This window comes from Bos indicus, chromosome 1 (genome assembly GCF_029378745.1).
Source record: "Bos indicus isolate NIAB-ARS_2022 breed Sahiwal x Tharparkar chromosome 1, NIAB-ARS_B.indTharparkar_mat_pri_1.0, whole genome shotgun sequence".
Classification (NCBI taxonomy): domain Eukaryota; kingdom Metazoa; phylum Chordata; class Mammalia; order Artiodactyla; family Bovidae; genus Bos; species Bos indicus.
The window spans coordinates 82,209,745-82,229,037 of NC_091760.1; the positions used below are offsets into that span (position 1 = coordinate 82,209,745).

At 38.7% G+C, this 19,293-nt stretch overlaps 1 protein-coding gene across 6 annotated transcripts in view; it reads right to left on the bottom strand.

The window, feature by feature from the left end:
- SENP2 (SUMO specific peptidase 2) overlaps nucleotides 1–17,409 on the bottom strand; it is a 35,024-nt gene extending 17,615 nt beyond the window's left edge. For 2 of the 6 annotated variants that reach the window (XR_011566894.1, XM_070790534.1), the window contains exons 1-10: nucleotides 17,131–17,409; nucleotides 15,110–15,165; nucleotides 11,509–11,642; nucleotides 10,791–10,857; nucleotides 9,043–9,133; nucleotides 5,484–5,652; nucleotides 3,566–3,669; nucleotides 2,222–2,316; nucleotides 1,440–1,498; nucleotides 715–777 (exon numbers count right to left, since the gene is read on the bottom strand). Coding sequence is in view for 4 of the 6 variants with exons in the window: in XM_070790534.1 (XP_070646635.1) it covers nucleotides 715–777; nucleotides 1,440–1,498; nucleotides 2,222–2,316; nucleotides 3,566–3,669; nucleotides 5,484–5,652; nucleotides 9,043–9,133; nucleotides 10,791–10,857; nucleotides 11,509–11,642; nucleotides 15,110–15,165; nucleotides 17,131–17,231 (939 nt within the window). In the remaining 2 variants the exon portion in view is untranslated. Of the gene's footprint in view, nucleotides 1–714; nucleotides 779–1,439; nucleotides 1,499–1,599; nucleotides 1,652–2,221; nucleotides 2,317–3,565; nucleotides 3,670–5,483; nucleotides 5,653–9,042; nucleotides 9,134–10,790; nucleotides 10,858–11,508; nucleotides 11,643–15,109; nucleotides 15,166–17,130 lie in introns of all 6 variants that reach the window. The other 4 variants (XR_011566893.1, XM_070790536.1, XM_070790545.1 and 1 more) reach the window with 4 other exon arrangements.
- Between the last annotated feature and the right edge of the window lie 1,884 nt (nucleotides 17,410–19,293).

The following is a 19,293-nucleotide window of genomic DNA, read 5'->3' on the forward strand; positions in this document are numbered from 1 at the left end:
TGCAGATGACACCACCCTTATGGCAGAAAGTGAGGAGGAACTGAAGAGCCTCTTGAAGGTGAAAGAGCAGAGTGAAAAAGCTGGCTTAAAACTCAACATTTGTAAGAAGATTTGTAATAGTTTCAAGTAAATATGAAATCTTGAATCTGAAAAGTCCTAAACAAATATTTTCCCTAAAGATGTATGGGCTTCCCTCCCAGGTGGCGCTAGTGATAAAGAACTTGCCTGCCATGCAGGAGACATAAGAGACGCAGATTCAATCCCTGGGTCCAGAAGATCCCCTGGAGGAGGGCATGACAACCCACTCCAGTATTCCTGCCTGGAGAATCCCATGAACAGGGGAGCCTGGTGGGCTACAGTCCATGGGGTCGCAAAGAGGCGGACATGACTGAAGCAACTTAGTGCACACAGCACAAAGATGTACGGTTTTAAAAAAAATCTCCAAAAGAAGCCAGGCAACACAGATAAGGGCTGAGATGGAGCCAAGCTGGTCTCTCTCACAAAGGTGGCTACTGCACAGAGATAAAAATCTGGCAACTTAGAAGAAAGCCAAAGGTGTGTATCTTCAATGCTTGCTGCTTTTTCAAGCAAAATAATGGAATTAGAAATTAAAGTAACAAATATCATCTTTCTTATTTTTCATGGGCACCAAAATTTTAATGAAGTCACGTGAAAGAAGCAAAGGCATAAAATTTAACTGAGGTTTCTACTTACACATTCATTTTCTAGTCTGATTCCAACTGTCTTTTCTGTATCAGAAATTTTCCCCTTTGAACACCTGAGGAAAAAAACTGAGAAATTACAGACTGGATGATTTTAATCTGGTACACATTAAACTAGTTTTAGAAATAAGATTTAATAATTAGTAACAAATATTGCCTTGAGTTTATATAGTCCTCTAAACCAAAAGTTAGCAAAATTTTTCTAAAAAGGATCAGCTCATAAGTATCTTAGGCTTTGCAGGTCTTTTGGTTTCTGTCATATCATCTCAACTTTGTTGTTTTCAAGCAGCCCTACGTAGCATGTAAATGAATGAGCATGACTGTGTCCAATAAAAATGTACTTACAAACAGGTAGACCAGATTTGGTCCATGGGCCACAGTTTACCATACTCTGCTATAAATGGACCAGCAACTAAAATCCTAAGGCACAGAGAACTGCCTTCACTGTTCATATACTTGAGATGCTGATCACTAGGTCACTAGAACTACCCACCACACTCACAGTCTTATCTCAGCAGCACTCACTGATGCCTCCCAACCCCTAACGTCTAGGAGAGAAGGGCACCCTCCCAAGCTAGGGTGGGCATCTTACACAAGAGCTACCTATATACCCACATATGCTGACTGACTGCCAGAGCTGAGGAGAGTTCACAGTTTCACAGATGTGGTTACTCTTAAATACAGTTTATAAAGTAAGAAAATAATGTCAGGGACTTTCCTTGCAGTCCAGTGGTTAAGACTCCACGCTTCCACTGAAGGGGTCACGGGTTCAATACCTGGGTGGGGAAGTAAGATCCCACAAGCCGAGCAGTGCGGCCAAAAAAAGAAAGAAAGAAAATATGTCAAAAGAGAAGTTAGAATAAACCGAACGGTGTACCTCTTTTCACTTCTCACTGAACACAGAGGTCCCCTTGTTTCAACAACTCTATCTGTGAGAATGGTAAAAAAAAAAAAAAGTGTTTCCTTTGTTAATCAATCATATAGCTAGCATTTCACCTTAGTCTCCAAAGTATGAAAATACTCATTTACACTGAAATGCTAAAATGGATTCCAAAGAGATTAGTGTTTATACAAATTAAGTTGCTAAAAAATGCTGCATAAATCTCTTTCTCCTTTACATATAATCTTTAGTGTAAACCGGCTAACATCTGCTTATTTAGTAAGCTATCACTTAGTGTTATTTAGTGAATAGCAAGTGGAAAAAAACAAGGATATTAATACAGGAATACAACAAAACTAATTTTAGGCTCACAAAATATATGCTACAATATAGGAGCTAGGAAAAATAATCAAGAGGTTATTTTATAGATCAGCTTTAACTTGAAATAGTTTTCTTACTAAATTACTAGTACTGGGTAAGTCAACAGCCTGGGGTTTGACAATGTTTTAAAGTTTGGTACACCATCTTTCAATAGTATTACATTTTTCAATTTTATATGCTTTTGAACTAAGTTCAACATATTAAGGGTATTAAGATAGGGCTAAATCTGGGAACTCACATTGCTTTGGAACAAACTGAGTTGTTTTGACTCCATGACTTTGCTCTTCCCCCCAGCCTTTGGTCTTTAATGTGTCCATCTGACTTCTTTGAGAACTTAGAAACACAAAAAGTGAAGATCAGATATAAAAGGAAAATCTATCGTAAGTATTCACTGTCTCTACCTGGCAAACTTCTCTAGACAAGAGTTACTGATTACCCTGAAATGTCAACTCACAAGAGAGAGATCACAATATAGTATCATCTGAGACCAGGATAAAAGGAGTCTGATCCTGATTCTAATATTCCAGCCAAGATACCTAACCTCCAGTTTCTCTACCATAAAACTGGATGTTTTCAATTCCCAAAGCCACCTTGACTGAAAAATCTCAGAATGATAATACCCAAGTTAAAAAATGAAAGATTTTAAATGATATACTGAAATGCATCCCAAAACAACACATTAAAAGCCGAATGACAAAACCAATAGTTCATCCTGCTGCTTCCAACAGTGGGTAGTCAAAATGGAAAAAAACAGGAACATTTTGACTGACTAAACTCAGCATTGTTTTGAAGTTCACAACCAAAGTTAAAATTTCCAAATAATCCCTTGTTATTTCTGCAATCAACAAGCTAGATAGTCTTGTGACTTTTTCAACTTATTGTTATATAATCTCTGGGATCCCCCTCTGTGTATTCTCACACCACTTACTAGAATTATCAAGTAGACCTCAATCCTGAGCTCACATAATCTTTGTCCCCTTTCTACAGAGAAATAAAAGGCCAGACATCAATTCCTTGTACCATTCTCAACTATTTGGTGGACTCAGCACATTTAAGTAACATGTAGTCTTACAAGGAACATTTGTTATGACTTGGGGTGACTTTAATCTTATCTGTAGAGTGGAGAGTTTCCAACTGTGCTAAGATCCATCCACTAAGATGCCTTAGGGACAATCTGTCTTTAGAGGCAGTGGTGGGAGGAATAAGGGGAGGTAAGGGAGGAAAAGGCAGGGGAGAAGAGGAGGAGAAAGGAAGACAGAGATTGTGAGAAATGTGTGTGTTAGGGAGGCTGAAAAAACACTCTGCTCCCTGGGAATCCAACTTCAACCAATGATTTCACTTTTCTATATCAGAGTTTCATGTAACAGTTCACTTGAACAAAGGACTCAAAAGCGAACAGAAAATTATATTTTGTAAAACCACTGTTCTATATAATCCATCACTAGATACAATGTTCAAATTATAGGACTCCTGCTTTCAGTATTAATCTCTTTTTTCAACAAGCCTTTCCCAACAATCCCCTCTACAAAAATAAGAAAAAAAGTTGTCTGGCAAAGCATTTATCTTGTTAGCTCATCTTTACCTTTGATGAGTTGAAGTTATAGGAGAAACACAATTTCCATGACCACCTTCTTTAAGTCGCTCCAATAACCTCTGGTATTTCTCTCTTTCTTCTTTTTGAACACCCTAAGTAAAACAAAGCATTTAGGTAACTACTAGCACATCAAACCTATAATTAAATCATAAACAAAGACTAAGAGGTCAAACGCAGCTTATGAATGTTTCATTCACCAGCACATTCCTTTTTTTATCTCAGTGTTCTTTTAACTCCTTTGATTTTACTTACCAATTTTATAACTTGAAAAGAGAAAGCCCCCCAAAATCTGGCCCCTTTTGAAACACTGTATTAACAAATGGGAACTGTTGGTGAGCTATTCACTTCAGCCCATTTCACTCATTTATATTATTTGCTGGACCCTGATAGCATGTGAGTTTTTGACAGTGGAACTAGGTTAACCATAAAAAAAAACTCAGCACAAATAATCCACTTGCACATTCAGAACATTCAACTTCCAAAATGGAACTGGTCTTACCAAAGACACCACTAACCCTCTATGGCCAGATCTAACAGACACTCTTTCAGCCCTTCTGTCACTTGACCTCTCCAGCTCTTCACCTTGCCACCCTCACCTTGCCTTCCTGGACAATAAATTCTCCTGATCTCTTGAAGACTATCTTTTCAGTCTCCAGTAAAGATTATTTCTTCTTCCTGCCTTTAACTGTTGATGGTTCTGCAGATTATCTCTTCTCACACTACATTCTCTGAGTAATCTCTTCAACTCCCTTGATTTATCCAACACCAATATGCAGAAGATTCATAAATGTGTCCCTAGCCCTGTCTTCTTCTCAAAACTCCCATCACGCATATCCAGGAGTCTAAGGGATATGTCTGCTTGCATGTTTCACAAGCACTTTAAACTTCCAGTACTGAAGTGATCATCTTCCCCTAAATACCTAGGGTATCTTGGCATAAACTTATCCAAGATTGAAATCTGGGACTCAGGTTCTTCCATCTAAACTTATATCACACTTAACCAGTAAATAAGTTCTTGATAATATTACCTCGCAATATTTCTAGAATACAGCCTGTATATTCCCATATATATCTTCTCAGTCCCTGAATTCTCATCTGCTGCTGCTGCTGCTGCATCGCTTCAATCATGTCTGACTCTGTGCGACCCCATAGACGGCAGCCCACCAGGAGGAGATATTAAAGCACTTTAATACCTTTCCTTAAAACCCCCTCCAGGGCTGCAGTCCATTGCTTTCGCTGCCTACATTTTTTCTGACTACATCACACAATTTAATGTATAAGCTCCTAGAGAACAGAGACAATATTTTATTCAATTTTGAATTGCTGGGACCCAAGTAAGTATTTCTTTGATGAACTAAATTAAGTGGTTGAGAAAACCATTTAGCAAATTACAATAGGTGATGGTCTAGGGGAAATGCCAGAGACAGGAATAGTTCTAAATTCTCCCAAAGTAGTGAAGACTTCAAGAAGGAAAGGAAGACTGCTGATGAACACATCACACTAAGTGCCCTGAAAACCTAAGGACAAAACAGACATGTACACCATTTACATTCCTTACTTAATCACAGTTATTACAGCTTATGAAAGAAACAAGTTAGAATAATTCAGGCATCTAAAACAAAGAAATCTATAATCATATCTTTTCCTAACATGATTACTTTTCCTTTCTTTTACCTGAAAACTGACTAAATTACAATACGTATAGAATATCTCTAGAAAGATACATAGAAGTATCAAACAGAAGCCAGATACAGGAGGGAGAGTGGGAAATTTACAGTCCCTGTACATCCTTTTGAATGGATCCTTATTATCTTTTGAATTTTGTACCACAGAATATATATTATTTATTGCCACCGACCCCCAATTCCTAAAATTACTTTAGCGAGATCACGCTAAAAGGGCTTACCTCCTCCACAGTACAATGAGGACGCCTCAGACCCTTGCCACCCTCTTCAGAAATCATCTCTGTTACAACCTGCTCCTGAGGCCTCCACATTAAAGAACTCTCTGGATTGCCTTTGTTGTGGCGACGGCCACCTGGTCTTCTAGTATAGCCTTCTGAGCTCAAAGCAAAACTGAGAAAAATAAGAAAAGAAAAAACAGTTACTCCCAAACTGCTTAAATTACTGGAGTTTAAGCTCCAGGCCATCCTGTGATTAAGCTGACTCAGGTTAAGCTTGCTCCTGACAACTACCATTCACAAAAATCAGATCTCTGGAGTAGAGGGCACCACAAAATTCTGTGATAGAATGTCTATTAAATGTAAATGTCTACTAAAACTAAGATGAACCACCAGGGCTGCCACATGAAAGCCTCTGCCCTCTTCCTCATGCCCAGTTTTCCAACTCCAAATCTGGCTTCAGCTCCCTATTACACTACATACCCTCCTCTGGTACTGCACTTTTCCTATAGTCATTTGGCACCACTGCAATTAAGTATTGGTGTGATTGTTTAATGTCTGCAACCCACACTCAAGTTTAAACTCCATGAAGACAGAGATTTCATCCTTTCACCACTGTATCCTGGTACCTGAGCTAAGTCAAAAGGCACTCCATCAGTGTCTGCTGAATAGCAAACTAATGAACAATAAATTAATAAATGCTAAAGAATCAGAAGCCATGAAACCCCCACCTAGTCACTGTTGCTGCTTGCCTCTCCTGACATTACCAATAACGGAACAAACTGACATCATGTCACTCCTGATATGGTATTTAACAAAGGACACAACAAGGACCTCCTTGGCAGTCCAATGGTTAAGACACCAAGCTCCCACTGCAAGGGGCGTAGGCTTGATCCCTGGTTGGGGAACTAAGATCCCACATGCTTGATGGCAGGGCCAAAAAAAACGAAAGGACACTATATCACGTAGGCAGTATCTTTACCAAAAAAATTTGCATGATCTTAAACAAATCATGAGAAAATGTCGCTTTGTACACTTTAAAAATATTCATGCTATTACAAAGTGAGACGAGGGGTTGTTCTAGATTAAAGGAGATCAAAGAGACATGAAAATTAAATATAATACATGATCCTGCCCTGAATTGTGGGCCAGAAAAAATAATCTCTGTAATAGAGAAATTTAAATAAGATTATATAATAGTATTACATCAATGTTAAATTTTCTGATTTTGGTAATCTAGGATTATATAAGTGAATGTCCTCATTCTTAGAAATAAACAGTCAAGTACTTATGATTAAAGGGGTATGAGTCTAAGATGTACTCTCAAATGAATCAGCAAAAAACATTATGTACATATAACACAGAATGATAAAGCAAACTGGCAGAATGGTAACAACTGGTGGGTCTAGGTCAAATCTATTCACCTACAGAGTTTCAGAATACATGAAGCTAAAACTAACATAACTGGATAGGAGAAATAATCAAGTCCACAATTACAGCTCAAAACATCAACACTATATTCATCAATCATCAAAAAAGTAGACAGAAAATCAGTAAACATTATCAGCAAATAACTGATATTTATAGAACACTCCACCAACAGTAGCACAATACACATTCTTCTCAATGCACACTGAATAACACCCAAACTACATACTCTTGTACATAAACAAATGTTAACAAATTTATTTTTATTGTTCATATTTTGGCTGCACTGTACAGCATGCAGGATCTTAGTTTCCCAACCAGGGATTGAACCCATGCCGCCTGCAGTGGAAGTACAGAGTTTTAATCACTGGACTGTCAGGGAAGTCCCAAATGTTAAAACATTTAAGAGAACTGACATCATACTAAGTATATTCTCTGACCATATGAAATTATGCTAGAAATCAATAACAGAAAATATCTGAAAAGGCCCAAACATGTGGAAATTAAACAATTCTAAATAATTAAACTTTTAAACTTCTAAATAATCACAGGTTAAAGAGGAAGAGTACAAATGAAGAGTAAAATGAGGAGTATAGGCCTGCTGTTTTGTAGAATTAACTTTATTTCAGCTTAACCAGTTTTCTTGTAATTACATTCAGATTATTGATCTTTGCAGGAATACTACAGTAGGTGATGATGTCTTGCTCAGTGCAATGTATCTGGAGGCCAAGACGTCAGTCTGCCCACAGTAGGTGATTTAAACTTTGTTCTTTTGGTTGTGGTGTCAGGCAGGTTTCTCCATCGAACTTTTACTTACTACTTCCAGCTCAACTGATGATCCCTGTATAAATCAGTTATTACTGTGATAGTTACAAGATGGTGATTTTCTAATTCCATCATTCCTTCTATCCTTAATAGTTAGCATCCAACTTAAAGGTCTTTTCCTCTCACATTATGTATTTATTTATTAACACATCTATATTCCTGTCGAATAAAGATGAAATGAATAAAATTTGATGTTTAACTGTCCCTAAATGTTGAAGCATCCTTTAATTGCTAGCACAAGATGTTCCATGATCATTTTTTACTATCTTTCCTAACAGACCCAGGTATCAAACCTGGGTCTCCTTCACTGCAGGCAGATGCTTTACCATCTGAGCCACCAGGGAAGCCTCCTTACCCTATAATTAGCCATTTATCCAAGTCCAGGGAGCCTTACTTTTTAAAGTTAGTGTCTCATTTTCAAACATGAGTGGATAGCCAGGGATTATCAGATATTTGAATAAGAAAAGGTAAGACCAAAATAAACCAAAGGAGGAATTCAAAGGAAGCAGGCAAAACAAGGAGAAGTAATTGTAAAATAATGAACAGCTTAAAAAGATAAAAGTTACTGCATCTCTGTAATAAGAACCCAATGCTTGGAGAAAGAAAAAGTCATGGGGAGTACGGAGGGGGAGGATGCTTACAAATTAAAAACTATGAAGCCAAAAATATATATACGCATATATGTATATGTATATACGTATGTATATATTTTTAAATAAAAGATCTTTTTTAAAAGGGCAAGGATAACAACAAAAGAGAATATATAGAAAAATTATATCAATCCAGGAGGTCCAATATCCAAGCAACAGAAATTCTAGAAAGTCAGAACATAAAAAGGAGAAGAAAATTACTAATAAAATAATAATAGTTCATAGCATACATGATTTCTGCACTGTTCTGTATGCTTATTATTCTTCAAAAAAAGTTTATGAGTGACAATTCTTTTTAAAAGGGGAATTCCCTGACAGTCCAGTGATTAAGATGCCGTGCTTTCACTGTCGAGGGCCTGGGTTTGAGCCCTGGTTGGGGAACTAAGGTCCCACAAGCTGCACAGCATGCCCACAAATAAAAATTAAAATAATTTAAAAAAAAAGTTTTTCAAAAGTATATAAGCATATGATACAGTAGAAAAGAGTAACCTGTACTTGAGTACAAGTCTCTCATCAGCTATATGATTATTTGGCAAGTTACTAACCACAAAGTACTTATTTACTAAGATTACACAATAGAATAAAAGCGAAAATGCCCAGCAAGAATGAGCACTTAAAAATTACCAAGTTTCCATTTACAGAAGGGCAGAATTAATGCTTACCCTAAGGAAGGCAGGACTCTGCGTGGCTGATCTCGAGTTACTGTCACTCTGATCTTTGGATAGTCACTTATTCCATTAGGAGATTTATTACCTATTTTTAAAAACCATTTGTAATTGTAAAAGAAAAACACAAAGAAACCTGTGAACAGTATGCATTAGAAAAGAAAATCCATAAGCAGTCTATACAGTAGAACTAAATAATTTTTTTTTTCAAATTCTGTTATTATCTAGCACAAATTCTGTAAAAGTTAAAGGAAAAGCAATAGCGTTTAATCTGTCTTTGCTCTCAGGTAGGCAGTAATAATTCACAGGAAAGCTTTACTAGTTTTGCTTGCTGGGGCTAACAAGAGGCATGAGGAACTTAAAGATTATAAACTCTTTGTAATCTAGTCAAATTGAGTAAATTTTTTAAATTGTTTCTTCTTCTCAAGAAAACAGAAGTATTTTTAAATGAAAATCTGCTATGTTACTACATTTACCAGAAGTTTCCAATACCTGTGCGATGGTCACTATACTTCAGCCACATTTTCTGCTGGAGCTACTACAGGGCCTTGGAGTGCAAAGAGATTAAAGCTGAACTTGTTTAAGTCAGTAGCAGCAAAACTTAAACTGACCTGCATTCATTTGTTTGGAAAGCCTGACTTGAATCGGTGTTCAATCCTGTGGGGTTCTGTGTGTGTGCTTAGTGGCTCAGTCATGTCTGACTCTTTGTGACCCCATGGACTATAGCCTGCCGGGCTCAGGATTCACCAGGCAAGAACACTGGAGTGGGTTGCCATGCCCTCCTCCAGGGGATCTTCCCAACCCAGGGATCCAACCCAGATGTCCCGCATTGTAGGCGGAGTTGTTGGGATTCTTTAAATATTAAATAAACAAAGAAAAAATAAAAAGAAAAAAAAGAAAAAGAAAAAATTCCCAAAAACACGTCCAAGAGTTACAGATTAGAGACTGTGGATTTCTTTACGAAAGAAATCTGCTCTAGGAATACCTGTGCTTCTCTCAATAGGCTCTGCATACCCACAGAAACATAGTGCTAGTACTTCAGACACGAGGTAAATCTGGTATCTCCTCTATATGTCAATTTTCTGAATGCACAATTTCTCTAAAAGCTTTTTCCCTCTTTCTTTCAAACTGTTCAAGCCTATCTGTGTAGCACAGATCACAGTCATCTTCAGGACTCTGTCTTCCTATTTTTTCCTGTCAGGGAATTTTATATCATATATAAAATAATTACAATTCAGTTTGGGGGTCTCAGAATGATACAGAGATTCCTAATCCACAAAACTATGAGAACTGGGAACCTCAGGTTACTCCCCAATCAGATGATGTCCCTCAAAGGCAAGGTTTTATTATTTTGCTATTTTATTGTTGTTTTGTTACTTTGCTATTAAAGTTTTACTATTGTTATTTTGTTACTAAAGGTTTTATTATTTTGTTATTCCTGATAATTTAGCAGAGTGCCTAACATAAAGTAAGCGCTCAGGTAACATTGTTTTTGTTTTGTTTTTTCTTTTTAATGAATAAGCCCTGATCTAAGTCACATTAAAGACACTGATAAAGCAAATAGGAATCATAACAGTAAATTCAAAGACAATACTAAAGGAAAGCTATTGGCTTTTTAGAATGGTAGAGACTATGTCTATGCTTTCATCCAAAGCCAAATCAGTGTTTTCCTTTCATATTCCCAAAACTCAGAGAAAAGAAGTGGGAGGAGGAAGGGGAAACAGAAATATTTTTGACCACCTTACCCAGTTTTAGCATGTTGTTCCAGGATCCAGAATCGTTCAGTTCAGAAGATGAAGAGTTTGAAAACACCTTGAAATCAAAAAAAATCACCTCTGTAATAACTCTTAGAATTTAAATAAGTTTTCATATGAAAAAAAAAAATCACTCTGCTGGTAATGATTTAGTTACCTCACAGAAGAAATTTCATCAATTATACCAAAAGTTTAATTTGTCAAGACTCACAAAATGACATAAAAACTAACAACTGAAGATTCTTCACACATACTTAAATGAAAAAGCAGATGTAGAGTTGACCCTTGGTCAACAGAGTCTGAACTGTGTGGATACAATTAAATGCGGATTTTTTCAATAGTAAATACTAAAGCATTACATGATTACCAGTTGGTAATCCATGGATGCGAGACTTTAGATATGGCAGAACCATGGATCTGGAAGGCCAACTACTGAATTTTTGACTATGTGGAGAGGTGGGGCCCATAACCCAAGCATTCTTCAGGGGTCAACTCTATTAGTAATTAGGCTCTTTATAAATATTTTTTAGATCTATAATCTCTTAACCTTTAATTATTTCATTTCTATATAAAGGCTAATTAAGACATGAACATTTCAGAAAGAAGTCATTCTACACATTAATTCCTAAAAAGAGAATATTTCTAAAATTTAACTTCAATGATTAAGTACAAAGACTAGTAGCTCCAATGAAACCTTATCCTCACTGACCTCTCCTGAAGGGACCACATTCCGTGTTCCATTACAAGCAGAAGTTACCATGGGCTTTGTGGTCAGCTGGAATGGAAATCCAAACAAGCTGGCAGCATTGTACAGACTGGTTTTCACTTGATGAATAAAGCAATCTGGAAAGTGTAATATAGATTACATATACATGTAACTATAGAGTAATTAAGCTTCAAGCAAAAGAAAAATTATATCTTAGAAAAGGCCTCTCTCAATTTTTATTAGTAGTCCTGTCTTCAACCACTGAGAGAAAAAAGTAACTGCAAAAATAATTTTTCTCATATCTGAATATCTGCAATTTCAGCATTGTGACTTTGGAGTTTTTAAGTAAAGTATCTGGGAGGCTACAAAAGCATGAAATCACCACCTAGCAAATTACATACCAATTCACACACACAATAAAGGCCATAAATGACAACTTTCAAGCAATGAGTTCCCCAGAATATATACTGTAAAATAAATCTTTCCTAGAGAGATAAGGGTCTAAGTTAGACAAGGTGGAGCATATAGCTACTAGGTATAGCAGAATTCTACAGGAAGCACTACCATTAACTCACTGATTTGTCCTTACTTTTCAGGCAAGTACCAATACAGCTGACCTAAACAACAACTTACCTAGTGCCTATTTTATCTTGGCTACATTCAGGATAGAACTTAGTGAAGTATAAGATATGTGGTTCCTAGACATCCATGATGGAAACAAGGCTAGCCTATACTGGAGAAGATGTGTTGAAAGACCTCAGACTCATCCCTCCTTGTCACCAAAAATAAAGATTACAAACTAAGTAAATAAATAAGGGTGGAGGGGATAGATTTCAATGCTTTCCCCACTTCCTCCCTTTAGCTCACTATCCCTTTCTCACCTCCTACACTGCTGACTTGTTTTTTACAGTTCCTTTTCTATTTCCTAATTAATGGTGTTCTAAAGCACTAGCCTGAGTGCTTTAGAACCACATTCTGCTTCACAGGAAAACAGCCTGAAAGTGAAACGGTGGCTTTTAAGCATCAAGCACTCCAGAACATACAAGATATAAAACACTTTCCAGAAAAATAAATGAATAATTTAAACAACAGGAAAGGTGTGCTAAATGGGTAAAGCAGAATCCAATTTTAAGTAATCTGTCACTACAGAATAGTTAGAAGTACCAAATTTTGCAAATGTCTTCTCATTTTAGGAATAGGAAAGAATTTCAGGTTAACCCTCTAATAATGTTGAGGGATAACACACTCTCCTGAGCTTTAAGTGGGAGAAAAAGGACTTCAGGAATTGGCACTTACCATCCAGACCTCAAAGGGCAGGAGGTACTCTTAACATAAATAGTGGGCACAAAATGTACTGTTGTATTTTCCTACAAATTTTGTCAAAATCTGAATGTACTCCAAAATTATATCAAAAGATTTCATATATTAAAAAAAAAGAGAACAAGGTTAGAAGGTCCACTTCATCTGTAAAATGAAGATGAGACCATCTTATTTTGCTGAGACTACACTACATAGACCTCTTTGAATCCCTTTCAACTGTAAGATCGAGTCTGCAATTCTAAGCTCCTCCTTATTTTCATCCTTCCTTTTCTTCTCTCCAAAGCAACCAATAGATTCATACTGTCTGATATAGTAGCCAGTATCCACAAGTGGCTACCTAAGTTTAAATTCAATTAAAACTGAGTCAGTTCCTCAGTTGCATAGCCCCACTTGAGGTGCTTAATAGCCATCAATGCAGAGAGTGGCCAGGACTGCTAGAGACCTTTCCAAGCTGTGCCAGTAAGTATTGTCTCTGTTATCCACTGCTTCCCCCTTGGGAAGTTCCCTTCTATAGTTTCTAGTTAGAAATCTTTATATTTTGTGGAAATCAAGGAAGGAGGGAACTTTAACATAGAAGTCCAAGATAACTGCCAAAATTATTGCAGGAACCTTCTCTATATCACTATCAAATCTTTAACCATATACAGTTGTTTATTTATATTTTTCTATAAAATTGACTTTTTTTTTTTGGCTAAACAAAACTGATTCTTTCTTTTCTTTGGCTAAACAAATATATTTATAAAAGGTTACTTTATATTGCTACCATTAATGTAAAGAAACCTCACTTGCCTTATGAGGAAATGAAAACACAATATTAAGTTCTAGATGGGCCTGTTAAAAAAGAGACAATTAGGTGGCGCTAGAATCCCAGAGACGGGGGAGCCTGGTGGGCTGCTGTCTATGGGGTCGCACAGAGACGGACAAGGACTGAAGCGACTTAGCAGCAGCAGCAGCAGCAGTGGTAAAGAACTCGCCTGCCAATGCAGGAGACCCCTGAGGGGAAGATCCCCTGGAGGAAGTCTTGGCAACCCACTCCAGTATTCTTGCCTGGAAAATCCCTTGGACAGAAAAGCCTGGTGGGCTACAGATATAGGGTCAAAAAGAGTCAGATATGACTCAAGCAACTTGGCACGCATGCAACATGTATTACCCAAGTTTTAAATACATGGTAGCATTAAATTAACATGTTTTCTGCTTAAAATAATCAGAAATTAAAATAACTGAAAAAAGATGCAATATTTTTATTAATATGAATAGTTTATAACATAATTCAGATGTTACTTAATGCTATGAATGTTGGATCTCCTACAATCATTTTGTGAATTATTAGCTATCCTATGTTTTGGGAATACTGTCCTAATGAATTCAGTATAAATTCCTGTCAAAGTCCCTCTATATTTTGAACTCTCTCTTTTGTCAACTTTTTCCCTAAGTTTTATTTGCTATTTCCTGAATTGCACAACTTTCCCATACTGTTCCCTCTGCCTAGAATGCTTTTCCTTCCTATTGTTCTCTGTTGATATCCCATCTTTCCTTCAAGACTCATCTCACATATTAGCTCCTTCATCAAATATTTATTGAGACTCTTAACCAGAAGAAAACTGGACAGTATTTCGTTACTTCCTTTCTTGTTATCATTTATCATATCCTCATGGACATTAGTATTATTTATAACACTTGTCTTAAAACCCCCCACTAAATAATCAGACACCTCCTACAATTTTAAGGTCCATAAAATAGAGACCCTGTCATACTCATTTTTATATTTCCTGTGGAACCCAACACATTGCTTAACAGTAAGACAGGCTCAATAACCACTCATTGGATTTAAATGAAATCTTAACACAGACAGGGCCACTCTTTACCTCATCTGGAGGTAGATTCAATTAACATGCATTTTTGAGAAAGAGGAAAATATTACTATAGTAGGTCCCCTATGCCTTTTCCCTCTTATCTACATCATTTACCAAATGATGTCTAGTCCTTCAGACATAGAGAAGGAAACAATTTGAGGCAGCAGCTTAGACTGACTCATTCAGCTATCTCAGCACCTTTACTTTATAGGAAGATTAGGAATTTTGAAGCGTACTTTCAACACACAGATTTATCTGGAAAGATACTTAAGTCTCTGGTAATGCTGGTTACCTCTAGAGAGGATAACTGAGTAGAAGAGGGAGAGGAAAGAGACTTACATTTCACTGTATGTACTTTTTATCTTTTGAATTTGTCCACACATATATTTTTCTTACTTAAAAAACTAACTTTTAAAATTAATATTTAATACCTAATCTTGGTCTTTTGGCTGGTATTTCATCAGCGTCCACTGTAGAAAACAGAGTGCTGAAAAAAAGAGAAAAGAGAGATTTATATGTATATATGCATATCCACACATATGCATTTCTATAAGTAAGCTTACTATTCATACAATACACCATCTTCCATTCACTTTGTCAAGAGATCCAACTGATGTTTACAATATAGTAGGCCTCTAGTATTTGAGGATGTAACACTATGGTTCAACTACATGAGAGAGATCCAAAACTCCCTATTATATAATAACCTGTAGTCTGGCTAAAATACAAACATGAAACCAACCAGATATCACTTACCTAGTAAAGGAATACACGTAAAAGCTTAGGAGTATGTTATTTCTTTTCTTTACAGAAATGACTTAAGAATAATTTCCTTTTGAAAGATGACACTCCCCACAAGAGAAAGTCATTTTCTACTTCACATAGAAATAGGAAACACAAGATGACAGGACGCCGTAAAAGATAGTTCTCAGCCAGAAAAAGGTGTTATATTTAACTACATTTTTATCATGGAAACTATATTACTAGTGATAACAAGAATTTGGAAATCCAAGAAAATTTTGGGGCCTATGCTTCAAGAAAGTTAAAAGTTCATGGTATAATCATCTTTCTAAAGATGGACCTAAAAATGGTCTACATTTAAAAGTTATTTGAGATTAAGGATGTGTGGTAAAGAACAGGATTTTGATATACAAACCACTGTTTTCCTGACCAGTAGAGGTTCATAGTAAAAATAATAAAGGACGAGGGAGAGGAAATTAACATTTCTCTATTCAATAAATAAGTAGCAAGTGCCTATCCACATGAGCCTCTGCACAAGGCCCTTGGGACAAAATACATAAACACTACCCTTACACACCCTAAGCATCATTTTAGGCACTTTACAACTTGTTCTCAAATGATGCCTATATCAACCCTGCAGAAAGGTAGAAAGAATATGTTGAAACCTTGCCCTCTCCGGAACACATGATGGAATTTTTAGTCCACAACTAATTCATCAATGACCTGCATTCTTAGACTCACATAGTAAATAATCACCTTGCTCTCTCAAGCTCCAAGAAACCACCCTCTGACGATCTTGAGGCTTAATAAATGAAATTAACATTTGATCATTAAAAGTTGGGGGGATTATGTATAGAATTGGTATGGTATTTTATTCTCTAGATTAATTCTTAAAGAAGGTGGTAGACACTAGGAAACTGGACAAACCAACAGGCAAATGCTAAGAACAACTTTTAGTTTCCCCCAAATTTTAACTTAATTTTAGAGTACAGATTAGTGATCTTTTAGAAGGAAATGGCAACCCATTCCAGTGTTCTTGCCTGGAGAATCCCAGGGACGGGGGAGCCTGGTGGGCTGCCGTCTCTGGGGTCGCACAGAGTCGGACAACACTGAAGCGACTTCGCAGCAGCAGCAGCAATGCTAAAGCACAGGATCACTCTCCCTCCCTCCCCAGCAAAACACACACACACACACACACACAAACGCAAAGTTTGACAGCTGCCTTCCAAACAAGACAGCTACTGCGTCTTGGTGCTAAGAGAACAGAAAGTGTAGTCAAAACAGCTTTGCGCAAACTATGAAGTTCACTTCCCTTAACTACACTTATTGCGCAGAGATGACACTTGGGAGTGTGTTTTGTAAACAATGAGCCACACAAACACAGTATTCCTTCAATTTTAAGTTTTCAACCTAAGAGCAGCAAAATATGATTTAAAAAACCCCATTTGTTGATAGAAACCAGCTTGGACTCTAAAAATGAAGATATTCACATCACCGACCACTAGTCCCTTTCATCATCAGGAGTCGCATCTGCACAGCGCCGAGGAGCGACTACGTCACCGGGACACCCGCGACCCGCACCTCTAACGCCTCCGCCCAGCTACCTGTTTCTGCCGAGCGGGGCCTGCCTGGCTGGATCACGCTACGCCAGCCGAATCCGGGGTGGGGGAGGGGGAGAGCCAGGCCGTGGCTCGGCCCCCTCTCCTCTCACCTGTTCGAGCGCCGCCTCTTCAGGAGGGCCCTGGCAGAGGGCACCGGCCGGTCACAGAAACGGAAAATGGTGCCGAGAATCCTAATCAGCCATTTGTACATACCAGGCCCAAGCAGCAGCGGCGGCCGACACACCCCGAGACGCAAACCCCAGAGCTGTCGCCGCCGCTGCCGCCTTCGCTGCCTCGGCCACCGCCGCCAAAGCTCAGTCGCCGACTTGTGACGCGATCCTAGGGCCCAGAGATACAACGTCCCCAGGGCTACAGGCGGCCCCCGCGGGCCCCCGCTTCTGACGTCACCTCCTCCCGCCCGACCGGAAAGCATCTTAGCCCTCAGTCTGCGCAGGCGCAGTCTAGATCTCCACCTCCCTAGCCTAGCAACCTGAAAGCCTGGTCCTGGCCCAATGGCTCACGAGACCGTAAGGGCTGTGGGAGGGGTTTTCTCTTCCGCAGAGCCAGTCCTGAGGCTGCCCGCGGGACAAGGCCCACAGACCGCACGTGAGGGCTCTCCAAGAGAGAGGGAGTGCTTCCAGGCCTGAAACCTGGGTGGTTTATCAGTAAATATTTGAGTGCACGTTAATTAACAAATGTTTACCCTACTGAAAGTGAAAGTCGTTCAGTCGTGTCCGGCTCTTTGTGACCCCATGGACTATACAGTCCACGGAATTCTCTAGGCCAGAATACTGGAGTGGGTAGCCTTTCCCTTTCTAATTTACCCTACTAGGCGCCCTTTGTTTTGCACATACTTTGTGCCTGGTATTTTACACGCAGTCACCTTCATTTCTCCCAGCAACCGCAGGCGATGCGGAGCTTTGTGCCCGTTTCAATTTTTTACTTTTTGTGCCTATTTTTAATAAGGAAATCGAGGCATACAGCGATTAAGTAATTACCTAAAGTCAAAGAGGTAGCTAGTGGCATAGCTGGAATTTGAACCGCGATCTGTGTACCAGCGCCAGTCCCTCGCCCTTGAGGTCTACTGGGAGAGATATGATTACAAATTACAATACAGGCTAATTGGGTGTAAGTAAACTACACTTCAATTAATTTTTAAAAAGATAATTGGCTGCTGTAATAAAGGTGGGTACAAAGTGCAGTAGGAACCAGAGAAAGGAAAACAGTCGGCTAGGGAAGTGAAGGACAGAACTCAAGGAAGGCTTCACAGAAACTTAAGGATGAAAAGTTACCTGCGGCCTGCTAGTCTCCCTAGAGCTGGCTGCTGCTGCTGCTGCTAAGTCGCTTCAGTAGTGTCCGACTCCTAGCGACTCCATGGACTGAAGCCTACCAGGCTCCTCCGTCCATGGGATTTGCCAGGCAAGAGTACTGAAGTGGGGTGCCATTGCCTTCTCCGCCTAGAGCTGGCAGGGAGTGCTAATTACTCTCCCTCTCTTTTTTAGAGGTCCTAGTTCTGGTTAATTATCTACAACAGAAAATGACCCATCCTTTTTAATGGAAAATCCAGTCCCAAATCCAGTCCCCTCCCCCAACACTCCTGAGAATCCTCAAAAGTTTTTATGCCCTACAAAAATCCTCTCTGTATGCACCTGATCCTTAATCTCATCCTCAATTAAGGTCATACTTCAAACTTGCTTGAACTTCAACACAGGCACTCCTCAGTACAGCTTCATCCTTTGCTCGATAAACACTGTTCCTGGATTCTGCTGCAAGCCACCCCCTAGAGTCCCAGGTACCCTCCAGTGGCTACCTTCACACTGGTCAGGGGAGATGGAGGCAGTTTCTAGAGGCTAGAAGCAAATTCTAAGTGTGAACATGGGCTCCTCCTTCAATGCCCTAAAATATAGCTAACACCTGGCTGTTACAGATAATGTGGGAATAAAAGGAGAATTGCAAAGCTGAAAAGATTTAGAAATGGCTATGGAGAAGGAAATGGCAACCCACTCCAGTGTTCTTGCCTGGAGAATCCCAGGGATGGGGGAGCCTCGTGGGCTGCCGTCTATGGGGTCGCACAGAGTCGGACACAACTGAAGCGACTTAGCAGCAGCAGTAGCAGCATTACAAGGTACAACATTTAGGGACTTCCCCATCCAGAGATCAAGACTCTGCTTCCAGTGCAGGGGGGCACAGATTTCTTACCTAGTTGGGGAACTAAGATCTTGCACGCCCCACGGTGCAGTAAAAAAAAAAAAAAGTACAGCATCTAAAGCCTA